Source organism: Stegodyphus dumicola, chromosome 10 (genome assembly GCF_044657685.1).
Source record: "Stegodyphus dumicola isolate Sdum_Otavi_A_Nest chromosome 10, ASM4465768v1".
Taxonomy (NCBI): domain Eukaryota; kingdom Metazoa; phylum Arthropoda; class Arachnida; order Araneae; family Eresidae; genus Stegodyphus; species Stegodyphus dumicola.
Genome location: NC_140777.1, coordinates 107,011,964 through 107,027,600, shown reverse-complemented (window position 1 = coordinate 107,027,600; position 15,637 = coordinate 107,011,964). Strand labels below are relative to the sequence as shown.

At 34.4% G+C, this 15,637-nt stretch overlaps 1 protein-coding gene across 2 annotated transcripts in view; it reads right to left on the bottom strand.

Annotated features, from left to right (window-relative positions):
• Etl1 (SWI/SNF-related, matrix-associated actin-dependent regulator of chromatin, subfamily a, containing DEAD/H box 1) overlaps positions 1-15,637 on the bottom strand; it is a 135,399-nt gene that overhangs the window by 70,010 nt on the left and 49,752 nt on the right. For both annotated transcript variants that reach the window (XM_085825367.1, XM_085825368.1), the window contains exons 6-8: positions 6,774-6,982; positions 2,631-2,821; positions 1,876-2,014 (exon numbers count right to left, since the gene is read on the bottom strand). In XM_085825367.1, coding sequence (XP_085681493.1) covers positions 1,876-2,014; positions 2,631-2,821; positions 6,774-6,982 — 539 coding nt within the window. The remainder of the gene's footprint in view (positions 1-1,875; positions 2,015-2,630; positions 2,822-6,773; positions 6,983-15,637) is intronic.

Sequence of the window (15,637 nt, the reverse complement as noted above, 5' to 3'; positions counted from 1 at the left end):
CAGCCGTAAAGGTAGCCTGCGACTTTTAAGTTATGCGTTATTGCCACCTTTGCCATGACATTATTGCTTGAAACATCTCCAGGCATCGGAAGTAACTGACTCGAAGATACATATATGCGCAGGGCTCATCAATGCTTTTCACGAAATTTATTCTCATTTAAGTCATTGTGCCATGTTATGTTAGGAAAGCCATGTCACTCCTTATATGTATTATATGCAGGATGAGGCTTTTTTAGCCCACGAGCCTGACACAACGTGCACTGCACCTGAGCCTTAAATCATGTCGACGAGTGATGACTGACAACACTTTTATGGAGAAAGTCATATGCTATGTTATGTTGCTCCAGATATTCTGAGTATGATGTCACAATTAATTTTAAATAATCTGATCGTACACTAAGTAAAACTGAAACTGCAGTACCAAGAAGATAAATTGCAATTTTCTTGAAATTTATCGACACACTGTATAAGATTATGGCAATTAGAATGGTCATTATTCAGGCAATGAATAGGACTTTATAAAATACTAGGAAAAAAGATGGGAAATGTAAATCATCATACAAATATAAAGTGGTTATATTTTTTTTATTAATATTACATTTTACTACCCATTAATGATGCATAGCATCTCATGATATTGCTTGCACAATCTGTTCAATTGTTGTTTGAGAGATAATAGTTCAGCCTGTAGCAGTCTCATTTAGAAACATGCCAGATATTTTCAATGTGCAACACATATGGGAATCTGACAGGCCATAATAGCATGGTGATACCTCAGAGACAATCTTTGTGAAATGTTTGTTGTATATGGATCTACACTAGTACTGAACTTTGGCACTGCTTACAAAAGCTGCACTTTTGCTGGTATTGACTGGGAAGACTCCATTTAGTTTTCAGATTACATATGCTTCACAGTACGTTTTTCAAAGGAGATTGATACATCATGTAACCTGTTTCCTTATCAGTAATGCACAGGAAGGGGAATTTAGCTAATCCCAAATGATAATGTGTTGGTATGGTAGAGAATAGCAAAACGTATGAAAGGCGAAGAAGCACTGTCATTAGTCTCGTTTTCATAAGATTTAAAATGGGGAGGGGACAGAATCATCTTTATTTCTTTAAAATATGAAAGAAAAAAATGTTTACATAATTATTTCATATAAATCTGAGAAATGCCAACCTGTTTTGCTCTCCAAATATCCTATAATTTCTATTGGTTCATATCAGAAATGAAGCAAAAGAATGAAACTGAGATTAAATGTTGAAAATGATGCTGTTCTGCATTTACATGCAAGTTATTCAAACAGAAGTCCACTGACAACGAGCAGCAGAGTGGGTGCTACAATTTCTGGTGATACAGCTGGGTGACAGAAGGATTATTATTCCCGTAATGGTCAGTAAAAAGGTACTTTAAGTAATTTCCTTTAAAATTTAAAATTTGTTTGTTTGATAGATGTTAGTAATTATAAAAGGTTTTGCTTCACACTAGCTACAGTGAATGTTACAGAACTTAGTAACTTTGATCATTTGCATACTTTGTCATGACATGACCCCTCTTTATAAAAGCTTTCCAACAATTCCAACAAGCAGTGCTGCAACCCCAGTTTTACTCAGTTTATATGTGCTCATAAAAAAGGAAGAAACCTTTTTATCATTCAAACAAAATTTAACTAAAGTATATATATTAGATATTTAGTGGATATACAATATTTACACAGAAATTTAAATAAATTTAAATGCCTAATTTCAATTAGCATAATCAAGCACTGGCATCTTTCCAATAAAAAATCTTTAATAAAATATCATAATGCATAAAAAATCTTTAATAAGATATCATAATGCATATAAATTTCAGTACTTAAGGAAATTGCTTACGTTGTGATCATCACATCAAATTCATCTACTTCATCATTAAGGATTTGCATACGTAGTTCACGACGGCTTTCTTGGCTCCCATGATAACAGATTACAGATACAGTGGGCCACCATACTTGTAGTTCTTTCTTCCAATTATCTAAAATATAATGCATGTATTTAATCAGAAATAGTTGAAATCCAGTTTGCTACATATAGAATAAATCAATCACTAATCAAATTAAATACAATTTGGTATATGGCAGAAAAAAAAAAGGCATGTATTTCTTATAAACATTTACAATTTTTTAAAATGGACCATGGCTTCCAAAGCTATGTTTAAAATTAACAAAGCTTGAAAATGGCATACTTCATTAAAGTTTTAAAATTAAAAAACTGGCATTTTTTTTTCTATCAATTACTAAAGTAATAATTGTAAGTAAATGATGCCTAATTCAAACTGGATTGTTTCTAATATTAAATATTTAACTAAAATTTTAATCATGATAGCATCTGAAAAATTTACATTTTATACACTAAATATTCAAGAATAATTGTTTAAAGTGTGCATGCACATTTATGTGTTACCTAATCAAAAGCTAATTATAAAAGCAATTCCGAATAAAAACATTTTTCAAAGTTAGAAATTGCATATCATTTTATCATTCAAACTTCATTCCTGTCTACTTTAAAAATGACGAATTTTAAAAAAAAATACAGAAAACATAGAAAATAAATATATTTTTGAAATATTTATAACCATGGTAAAAACTTACCTAAAGTTGAAGATGGAACTACAATTAAATGAGGTCCAGAAATGCTTATTTCTTTCAAGTAAGCAAGAAATGCTATCGCTTGAACAGTTTTGCCTAAACCCATTTCATCTGCTAAAATTCCATTCACTTCTTGATTATGCATAAGTAACAACCAATTCAGGCCTAACATTTGATATGAAGTCAAATGCATTCTGTAATGAAAATCAAATATATAAAAATTAACAATATATAAATGTAAGATTTCAAAGATTACAAAATTTGATCAATTGAATGTTTATTAATTAATCTTCTAAAATTCAATTGTTGATAATAATTATTTTTCATAGATTAAAATGTAATAATAAAATCTAAAGAGAAAACAAAAAATAAAAGCAAATTAAATCTAACAAGACTACAGAGATCAAAAAGCTTTTAACTGATTCCATAAAACAAAATTCTAATTTATCGGTCAGAACTTAAAACACATCGGGTTTTAACGAAAGTTTCCAGCCACCAAAAATATCGTCTGCACAAACAGTTTGTGTTGGTGTGTTTAATCACATTTTGTCAAATGATTTTTGACCTTTGAAAGAAAGAGACTTGCTTTAGAACACTGTGCTGTGAAATTTGTAAAAAAAAGTGTTAAGTACAAGGTGTCTCAAATGAAACTATCACACTACCAGATTAGAACCATCATTTACTTCAAGTTATGTTGCAAAAAAATCAGCTACAGAATGCTACCAAATCATGTGCAAAGCTTTAGATACTAATGTTGCATCATATGACACTATGAAGGTTTGGTACTTAAGTTCAAAAACAAGGACTATGACATTCAAGAAGTAGAGCGCTCTGGCCGACCTACTGATGTTGATGAGGCCCGCCTGCGAGAACTTGCTGATGAAGACCAGTACGCAACCACTCGAGAGCTTGCTCAGGAGTTATACGCTCCTGCCATGTTCATTAGTCACTCTATGCAATGCATAAACCTGACGTACAAGTTCAATCACTGGATAAATTAAAAACCTTATATTTGTTGCAGGTGCCGCATTTGTGAAGTCTTTGTAACATTATGTAGTGTAACCCGCAAGACCAAGAATTTTAGAAAGACTCTATTGTGACTGTGTGGTACTGAAAGTTCAAAAACAAGGACTATGACATTCATGAAGCTGATTGCTCTGGCCAGCCTACTGATGTTGATGAGCCCCACTTGCAAGAACTTGTGGATGAAGATCAATATACAAACACTTGAGAGCTTGCTAAGGAGGTTAGGCGTTAGTGCCTTTCCATTAGTCGAACTATGCATCACATAAACTTGATGTATAAGTTTAATCACCGAGTGCCACATAAGCCAACTCAAGCAGGTACAAATAGATATATTTGGCCTGCACTAATCTGCTCATATCAATGCAAGAACAAAATTCTCGACCGAATCATCACTTGTGATGATAAGTGGATTTACTTCAACAACACAGGCTGCGAAGAAGATTGGTCTATGCCTGGATAGTCCATCAGCAGCATTGTAAAGCGCAACTCGAATAAAAAAAAATCATGCTTTGTATCTGGTGGGATTGCCGTGGTATTATCCATAAAGAGTATCTGGAAAAAGGTAAAACCCTTGAAAGTAAGAAGTGACTGAACTTTGAATGGGATCTTTTAACACAACCCCCCATATAGCCCTGAACATCGTTACTTTGGACTTCTACCTTTTTACACACCTGCATCTAAATCTTGCTGGTTCTCTCTCCCATTCTGCGTTGGACGTTCAAAATGAGGTTACCAATCTTTGACTTGAAATTGTAAAACAGCGATAGCTGTTGAGATCAGGTGAATTATAACAATGCAAAATCAGGTCATTTTTTTCCTACGATTTACTTCAAGCAAATGCTACAAAATGCACATATATTCTTTGTCAACAAGTTCCCCAGTTTGCAGAAATTCATAATCAAGGCAACTGACAAAAACATTCATTATCATGATTTTTGACTGATTTGAATGTTTTCAGTCTTGGTTCATTTCTCAAGTGACATTCAGTCCACCTGTTTAATTGTTTCTGTATGAAAACCAAAAATCTATGAAATCATGCAACTTAAAAAAAGACTCACCTGAAGGAATCATATCCTTGGCCATATGACAATGTTATTTTGCAGGGGAGGGAAGTGTTTTTGAAACAATTTGAAAAGTAACATGCCAAAAATATGAATGAGCTCTCAAACCTGCTCTGCAGGATATATATAATATAAGATCTTGCTGAATGACATATTTAGTTGTTAAATAAATCTCTGGCTTAATCAGTTTCGTAATTAATTGAAAGCGGAGAGTTCATCGGAGAAAGGTTCATCTTTGGTGCATTTTGTGCCTTCCTTACACATCTAATAACGATTAAAAATTCTTTAATGGACTTTATGATAAAATGTCTACCATCTCCATGCAATGGTTTTTGAATGCTGAATTTACTAGGTCTTCCTGCTGCTGATCTATTTCTGGCTAATTCTACACTCTCAATAGGAGTTTGCAAAAGGAATAATGCAATCTCGCGTCTGAAATCTAAAAGACACTTTTTATTTCCAGTAGTAGAAAAATCATGATATTTAGTAAGTTTAGGTACGGTCTCACCTTATATAATTTATCAGTATTGTCATTTGACTCTTGACAGCTAAATGCAAATTCTACTTCACATTTTTGTACTACAAAAGTGATATCGATTCTCGTATGATAGGAACAGAAATGTCCAGGACATTATCAAATGACCAATGAATTTCTTCTTGAGGTAAAGAATGATATCCCATAAGCAATAATATTCCAATAAATATTTTCATATAGGCTTCAGATCCAATAAATTCTGGGAGATCTTTTTGCTGAGCATATATATTTGTCTGTTTAAAGAGAAGAGAGTAAATGTCTAAACCAAAAAGAAAATCGAAAATCTCTCCACTTGTTTTATGCCTTTCATAGTTTCTTTTCCATCTCTTTCTTTATTTTCTTTCTGAGACATAACTAAGGGTTCCTTTTTTAATCCATTTCAAGTTTTCAGTTTTCTGCTTTTTAAACTTTTTCTTATGACTACCACTGCTTTTAGAAGGCTGAAATTTACTTTTTATGCGAATTTCAACTTTTCCAGCAATATCACGTGGTAAAATATCATTATCATTATTTAAAATATTATCATTCCCTTTTTCTTCATCACTAGCTTCTGCAATTTCTTGGGGAAACAACAACAATATCAGTTTCATTCTGGTCATTATTAACATTATCATCATCTGTTTCTTCATCAAAAAATCTTTGAAGGGCTTCTTCTAATGTAAGATACCTCATTATAGAAATTTTTAAAGCAGCCACAACATAAACCAGTACATCGAAAGGAATGACTAAAAAAGGAGACTACCCGTTTCCTGCTGACGTTGCGTCAGCGCAACACCTGTTTTCCCTTCCTTCCCAACACAAATATAAACATCTGATTGATGTAATGTTCTGATAAATGGTAACCTTGACTAAAAATAGATCACTCATAAAGACGGCGATTCCTTAGTTAAATATTTTCGGCAAAAATACCAGGTCGAAAATTTTGCTTAAAGTATGAGATTAATTATTATAAACAAAATGATTGTTGAAAGCAAATATTTTTTACAGAAGTAATCTTCATAATATTCCCTACACAAAATCATCTGGTGGTATAAAATATCTTACATAGTTATATTTATATACGCATTTATTTTGACTGTTGCGTCAACGCAACACCAGCGGCTAATGGGTTAACCACAGATGGGGTGAAAATAAATTAAAAAAACCTTGTGTTACAATGAATGGCAACCTACTGAATACGGTCTACTTGCTAGCCCCACCAACAATAAATTACAGATAAACTACATATGTGTTGTCCAATGGATGAATAACATTTTGATCACATAAAATTCCTAAAATTTGGAAAGATCCAATAAAAACATACCTGTTGTCAGTAAAAATTTTTACGTGCACTATAACTATTCTTAAGCATTCGCAGAAAATACATTTTAGCCTCTTCCCCCCCCTTTTTTTAAATTTACCACTCGTTCACAGCTTACAGAAGTGTATAATAAGTAGCTTAATCAGCTTTATAAACTACTTTCCTACAAATATCTTAACTAATAAAAAAATGCAAAACATAAAACGTGCACATTTGATTTTTACCTATCATTCAGTAAATCTGGTTGCTTACTGACATAACCAGAGGAACTCTCTTTGTTCTCCTTCAAATTTTCCACCAAGTCCTCCATGTCTAATGCTATCCGCTGGCACTTTGTCATCAACTTAGTAATTGCATTCCTCATATCAAGAACTTTCTTGGCACCATTAAGCATATCAGTTGACAATGATTTATCATTCTTTAGCTTTTCAACCTGTTAAAAAATTCCCATTAACATCATAAATTACATAATTATATTTAGATTCCTTTAAGAATTCTGTGTAAAAATTTAATATGAAATTCTAATGAATATCACAGAACTCTAATAAATTATGCAATGTAAATTATTATTGAAATTTGAATAGCATAAAATAAGTTTATGTAAGAGAGAGATTATGTAAATTCATTAGTGACTAATTTTTATATACTTGAGAGGCAATTCAACTAAGTATTTGAAATCACAGTTTTATGTTATAGAAACTATGTTACGAAATAATAAATATTAGTTACTTGAGGAATCTGGTAATATTTATTTCCTCTTTAGCTTCATAAACACTTTTGCAAATAAAATAACACCAAAGCCAAGCATAAGATTAAACAAACAAGAAATTTAAAATATTTTGAAAACATTTTTAGGTATATGTATCTTAACATTTAAGCCTTAAAATGTACAAGTAACTCAGAATACCATAAATGCTAATGCAAAGAACATGTTTGCAAAAGTCAGTTTTCAGAGATTTTCAGCAAATTCTGAATATAGTTACAAGTATAGAAAAAGCACATGCATTTGGAAATCTGTTGTTCAATGACTGTAAATTTTACCAAGCTACCCGCAGGCAACAGAAGAAAACCTCATGCAGCCAGCATATTTCTAGTTGATCATCATTAATATAAATTAGTAGTATAAAAATTCACAAGAAATCTTGAAATGCTTAACAATCACGTCCTCACTAAATTGATAATACATTGCATTTAAAAAAAGTAAAACTTCATTATTTGCAGTTAATTTCCAAAAGAAATAAATTTCATATTCTAATCATGTCAATTTTTAAAATGTCAATACTCCCTTCAGCCATGTTATAAAACAAGAAAACTAGCTAATATTAGTTCTTCAATGAGAGTGTTTGTACAAAGTTTTTTGATTGATAAATACACTCACTTCTAAAAGTTAAGCACGAAGATGTAAAATGCAAAAATAAATCAACAAATACTACTTTGATAGACACAAAATTCGGCAGGAAAGTAGCATATATATTTATGCATAAAACAAAATAATTATATACAGAAATGAAAAGAATATTAACTTTTTGTAAGTTATCAGATAATGACATACTGGAGAATTAAACAGAATTATGTATAAAGTGAAAATAAACAGCATAAAATGAAAAAAAAAGGACATTAATAGGGTATGTGATGCTCCTCATCTGTATACAAAGTTTACACCTTGTGACCCTGCTTTCAATTAGGTGGTCAACAACCGCAGAATTAAGCAATCACCCTTCTTCTTGTACAGCAGTTTCTAGCTCAATAAGAGTGGCTGGAGGTGGGAAACATGAAGATACAGCACAGCCGAGAGCATCCCAAAGATTTTCGATGGGATTAAGGTCAGGCGAATATGCTGGCCACGCCATACGCGCAATCCCTTCACTTTCCAGGTAGTCATTGACGATGTCAGCTTTATGGGATGTGCGTTATCGTCCATTAAAACAAAAGTAAGGCAAACTGCTGCAGCGTATAATCTCACAATGGGTTCTAGAACTTCATCTCGATACTGGACAGCTGTTAAAGAACCCTGTTTAAAGATGTGCAGGTCGGTGTGGAATCCTAATGAAATCCCTGCCCACACCATAATACTTCCGCCTCGGAATGCGTGATGTTCAGTGATGTTTTGGGACTGATGGCGTGTTTTTTCTTCAAACATATCCTTATATGCTTGTCATCTGGCTCCAGAGCAAATCTTGACTCATCAGTAAATATGACATTGCCCCAGTCAGACACATTCCAATTAACATGTTCCCGGCACCACTGTAATCATGCCCCTCTTGATTGGACGAATAGAGGAACACAAACTCGAGGTACCCTGGCATACAGTCCACTCATATGTAATCTTCAGCATACAGTAGGTGCAGATATCACCTTACCGATGGACGCTGTAACCATAGATCTCACACATGTGGAGGTCGTTCTGTGATTCCATTTGGCTACAATAGCAATATATCGATCTTTCGTGGGGGTTGTAACCCTTGGGCAACCGGCTACGGGCCTTCGGACAACCGTCTGTGTGGTTTGGAATTGTTTCCATAAATGTGAAATTACAGAATGATGAATGCCGAAGAAACAAGCAACATCTGTGATCGACTGTCCTGCTTCAATGCACCCCACAGCACACCAGCGCTCAGAATCTTCCATTTGTCTTCTGAAAGTCATAGAAACACGTATGTCTTGAAAACAAATTGCACGAAAGTTTTAAACACCTTCTATCAGCACTTGCAACCAACTTCTGTAACCCTTCAAAAAGCTGGCTTCTTATAAGACTGCCTTTATTGCATATTTCTTGACATGAAAGCGTGATTGGTTGTTACCTAACATATTTGCATACTTCCATCTACCTCTGCAGCGAATTGCATCCTCTCCAATTCTGATTGGCTTCTGAAATTAGCATTTTCCTCTCCGTGCTTAACTTTTGGAAGTGAGTGTATTACGAGTACTTCCAGTACCTAATCCAGTATTTTACCCAATCCTTAAATAATTGCATAAATTCTATTGCTGCTTAAAATGAAAATAAAATCTTCAAAAGTTACCGAGCTACCTAGAACTCTTTTTATAAGTGATCCTGATATTAGCATTTATTAGTGATTTTATTACATAAAATTTAATATCTGGCTGCTGATTTGAATCCTCATTTGGAATATGCTTGAAACAAAAATGTAGAATATAATCAGTTAAAAGTCTTGAATAACATACCAAAAAAGAAAAAAAAAAAATCATATATTTATAGTGTTAAAACTGAGTTAATATTTCATTAAGACAAATAAATTTTCAATGATATTCTTAATTTCATGCTCCCTCTGTGAAAAAGGTACGAAACCAAATCAGTAATTTAGCACATGGATCGAAACTTTACTCAACATATAATAATGAATTTTGAATACATGTAAATACTTTTATTGAAATTACATTTAAATTGTAAAATCTCTTGTGTAATGTAAATTGAAAGGCTTCAGAGTGCAAAGCATCCATGGAGAAACAGGGTTACAAGAGTAAGTCCATTTCATATCTCGTCAAAGCGGAGAGATACTGAGTGACAAGCTGGCAATGATTTGAGACTAATTTTTGTCACCAAATTTCATGAGAAAATAGCAAAAGTCACTAAACTTGACAACCACTTGCAAACATTTTGGTTCAATCCCCGTGTCATGTAACTAGATCAATCCCTACGTGACTGCAACAGTTTTTCCTTCTAGCAATTTTAAGAAATCAAAGGTATTGGAAATATCTTGGACAATAGGGAAAAACTACATAAGACTGGTGAAAACATCAGTTTCGTTCAGAAATTAGCTGAAAATATAGAGAGATCAACCATGCAAGCTTAGGCATTTGAGACTTTTCGTACTGCCTTGTATTCAATGTTCTTAGCAGTTTTAAGTAGTAACTACTGATTGTGTTGTCATACTGAGGACAGCTGTAAGAGTACTTTTCTAAGAAAAGTTCCAGAACTGTATTTTTTGGAAAAATAAATTCCATCAATCTATCAACAGATTCTGTGCGAATTCAGTTCCTTATGAACCTAGTATATGAACGTAATACAATTTTTTGCCAAGACAATTGCCATGAAGAAGCAACTGACAGCTGGTGACAGCCTTTGCTTGAATTTAAAGAATAGATGAAAGCCCGTCACGAAAAGGTGAAAGGGCCCATGAAGTCTGTCAAAGAGATGAAAGCAGTTTAACAAAAGATGGAAGTGTGTCAAAAAAGATTGAAGCAGGTGAAGAGAAAATTAAAAGACAAATAAATTACTGCCATAATATAAACAAATCTGAGGCTATTGAACACAGAATATACATAGTTCAAAATAAAGTTCATGATTTCAAAATTCAAGTTCATGGTTAAAAATAAAATTAATATTTTTCCATAACAATAAGTTTCATGGTTTTTTTTCAAGGAATTAGAGACAGAGTTTTTGCTACTGTTGAACAACAAAATGAAGAAAGAGATAATGCTGTTGAACGACAAATCGAAGAAACAGTTGTCTATGCTATCGAACAACAAATCGATGACAAAGTTTCTGCTGTCGCCAAGGGAGTTGATAGCTTGAAGAAATCTATAGTGACAGCTTGAAACAATTCTGATGGCTTTAAATTCCTACCTATGTCTTCTCAAACCTCTCTAAAGCTATCCATATGTGATGACAAGTGTACAAGAATCAGTTCTCTCTAAGAGAAGATGCAAATGCCTGTGATTCCGAAATTAAAGCCTGTCATCTCACAGCTTCTTTGAGAGCAGACGATGCAAGGAATATCTTTCATATTCTGCCCGAAAATCAGAAGTTAAAAGCTTTATCTGGAGTACTGCAGCTGTGCTTTGCTGAGAAACGTTTAACAGAATACAGCAGGCTTCAGTTAAAGACAACAAAGGCAAACTGAAACACTCACACTTGCTACAGATGTTGAAAGGTTGTCTCATCTCGCCTCTTTTTTACTGCCCCACTGAAATAAGAGAAATCCTTGCCCTGAAGTACTTCATTTGATGGCATCTGGGATCCTGAGATACAGAAAGCCCTGCGAATGGCCGATGTTAAGGATATAAAAAGTACTTGCTATAAAATGTATGCTATTAAATTTGAGGCAGCCCAGCAAGCAACACACACAGAGCATCATCCAACTGCAGGCTGCTTATGTCCAGGAGCTAGTGGATCAAGTGATTGTTCATCTAGATAATTTAAACACATAAATAAATTCCTTGAGGTGGAATAAACAAAAAGTTAAAAACCTTTCATATTATGTTTGGGATGTTATCTACCATCATACAGTTTATGTGGAAGATATTACAGACCCTCACATACTTGGATTAGACTTTCTAACGAAATACCGTTTTTCTTTGGACTTTGGAATAGAATACCCTAAAAATTATAACAGCCCAACAGACGTACTTAGTAGACATTGCATTCCCTGACTACTGAGGACAATCATACTGGTGAGAGTTGCCAAACTGATACAAAAAAAAAGTCATTAAGAAAGGTGAAATGGTTGCAGCATGCACTCCATGCCCTGTGTTAAACAAACCAACGGTCCTCCAGTCACAGTATTTTCAGACAGCATAACATCGGATTTACTGCAGGACAAAACATCCACTAATATCATCCAACATACAGGAGATCAAACACCAATTAAGTAATATCCGAGACATCTACCAATTGCTAAAAAGGAATAGGTAGAAAAACTTGTAAAGGACATGCAAAAAGGGATGTTACTGAGCCTTCAGCAAGTTCTCAGGCCATCACAGCGGTTGGAAAGAAAGATGGTTCAAACAGATTTGTGTTAACTATTGCATTTGAATGATGTCATGAAGAACAGCTATCTCTTCCTAGAATTGAGGACCGGAAGCAAGTGGTTTTCAGTGTTTGATTTAAAGAATGTACATTCAGACCGAGAAAAGACACCATTTACTATGTAAAAAAAATTTGGGAATTCAAGGTGATGACGGTTGGACGGCAAGGTTTGAAAGCCTGATGGAGACGGTACTGAGAATTCTACAAAGCCTGTCATCATCAAAGTCGTCATCATAGGGGAAAGTTCTGAAGAACTCGTAGAAACGTGCATCAGAAATTAAAGGAAGATAATCCAAAGCTAAATCCAGGCAAATGACAGTTAAAGATTGGAGATGCTCTGAAAATTGCTATCAGCTGAGGAGTTTCCCGGGCTTTCTACCTACAGTAGGAGATTTGTGAAGGACTTTTCTTCCTTTCATCACAAGACCATCTTCACAAACTAACACAGAGCAAGCAAAAGTTATTGTGAACAAAAGAAGCTGAGGATGCATTTAACAAACTGAAGGAGGCTGTAACATCTGCGACAATCCTGATGCATCCTCAGCATGACAACCTATGACCTGGATGAGCACAATGAAGTGTTGGTTTGTCCAATGAAATAAATGGTCAAGAACATGTCATAGCAAACATATATCTAAACCAAAGAGGAGTTACTGTGTACCATGAAAGAGTTGCTCACCATAGTTAAAGCCATAGAACATTTCCACCATAACTATGGCAGAAAATCTCTGCTCTGGACAGATCATGATTTGCTGACCTGGCTCTTAAATTTCAAGAATCCTGAAAGCCAACTAACCAGTTGGTACAGAGACTGCAGAAATATAACATCACTATCCACCACTTGAAAGGATTGTCACATGGACATGCCAATGCCCTGTCTAAAAGACCCTGCCTAGAAAGCTGCCAATGCTGTTGCAAGGTCGAAGAAACATACAAGCTGGTTAACGCAGTCATACATCAAATTACAATTTCCTCATTGTCTCAGATGACCCATACAGTAAGTCAGGGAAGACAGTTCTAAGACAGTGACATTAAACCTGTAATTGATTAAGTCTGCGTTATGCACGTACATTTGTGTTGCACAATTAGACGCATGGGTGACAGGAGTCAAACCTATTCTACTGTACAGTGGCAGCTTGTAATATGCAATGTGGAACTGCAGCACCAGCTACTTCTGCTTATTATTTTTAATATTTAATATAATGCGCCCTTCATTCTTTAATTCTTTCTTTATACTTCTACGATATATAATCCTTAAGCTTAATGTCAGTAGCCATCCCCCAGTTTATGAAAAGGCACAAAAGTCTTTGTATGGAACTGCATGCTTCAGAGTTCCAGTGGCATGGTGTTTGGCTGTTCTGCATATGTGCACACAGAAAGCAGCACATGAGCCAGGGAGAAAGAAGAGCACTGTCGCACTTGCAGTGCCGAAATTCTGCCGTGTTATTGGAAACGAGATTTCTTTTTACTCCGTCCATGTGGTATTTGGCTGTTCTGTGACTGCGCACTTAGGAAGCAGTACACGTGGCCGAGAGGAAGAAGAACACCATCGCTCTTGCAGTGCCAAATCTGGCACGCCATTGGGAGGTGGTTCTTTTTTTTTTTTTACTCTGCATGTGCTGTGTTTAAAAAACCATATACCATATTCTTGATCAGACTATTCAGCTATTCTATTTGATTAATTTTTTTGGTTCTTTTATGTTACAGGAAACTTTAACCATTTCCTTGCATCCTCAAGTAATAAATTCTGTGACTGTAAGTTAACTTCAAGAGCTTTTGTTTTCACAGCTGTCTCTCCATGAGAAAGTTACAATTAAGAAAAGAGGTCGTTCAACCCGATATTCTAATATGTCAGCCAGGCACAGCAACAACAAGAAATATATTTGTAGTTTCAATTTTGAATGGTACCAATGAAAAAGTTAGCTTTGAGGTTGTGAAGTAAAAAATGCTTGTTTTGCTTCCCATGCTTGCTGTTTGGAGGTAATGTAATGTGGACACATGATGGTTTCAGTAATACAGTCAAAAGTCGTTAATCCGGACTCGTCGGGACTTCGGCGATTCCGGATTATCGATTTTTCTGGATTATAGATCATCAGTTTAAATCTTGTAAGATGGCATGCAGAAATTCTAAAATTAAAAATATGAAACCGTAATTTATGAAATAAAGAACAATTATGATCTAAAGGGTATGAAAATTTACAAAAAGAAAAAGCTTAATATTTATTTTTTACTTTATTAAACATTTCTTCCAATGTAAGTTGTTTAAGTTGCTTCGTTTCATGTGATAATACTTTCTCTTTAATTCTATAAACAGACATAATTTCTTGTTCAGTTACAAAGTTCCTCTGTTCAAGTCCCGTAATTGCTGTACCGAGAATACCGACTAACTTGTCGAATTTTTGTCGTTTCAATCGAAATTTTTTCGTTTTCATTAACCTCTCTGTCACCTTTTTCATGTCTTTATCCATTTTTTGCAGCAATTCCACTTTTTGTTTGATGGACATCGAAACATACTTTCGTTTTGTAGATCCATTGGGAGCTCCAGCATCGGAATTTCTATTTGACATAATCGAAAGTTCAAGTTTACTTTTATAAAATTGATCTTACAGTCAGCAAAAAATAATAAGCTGCATCCAATTCGAAGATTAAGGAACAACGCAATAATAAACATTAACTGAAATAGATAATTAGATAATTTTAGCTTATACCATCTGTTATACATTAAATGCGCATGTGAAAACGTATTCTGCGCTTGCGCACACGCATATGCGCAGTCGTAAAGGTCTATCGCGCATGCGAAAACGCCTATGCGCATGTGTCAACGCGGCGCATGCGCAGAAAGTTTTTAGCTTTGAGGTCCGGATTATGGGTGTCCGAATTAACGACTTTTGACTGTATAAGCAAAATGAAAGAAAAATCTGAAAAGCATGAGAAGTAAAAGAAGCACGTTGATAATGTAGTTTCACTGTCACTTTTAGGAAACATTAAGAAGCTTAGTGAGGGATACAGACTTTCAGTCAATGAGCATAACATAAAGGTTATAAAGAACCGTGAAATTTGGTGCAAAATAATAGACTGCCTTTTCTTTTGTGGAAACTTTGAAACTCCCTTACGCGGACATGATGAAAAAGACAGTTCAGTAAATCCAAGAGTATTTAGAGGATTAGTAAATTTTGCATCTAAATTAGATTCATATTTGAAGAAACACTTAGAAACTAGTGCAGTCTTCAAATGTGTTTCTAAGACCATTCAGAATGAGATACTTGGTTGCCTATTTCAAATACACCATGAGGAGATAAAGACGGAAATTAGAAAAGCTTT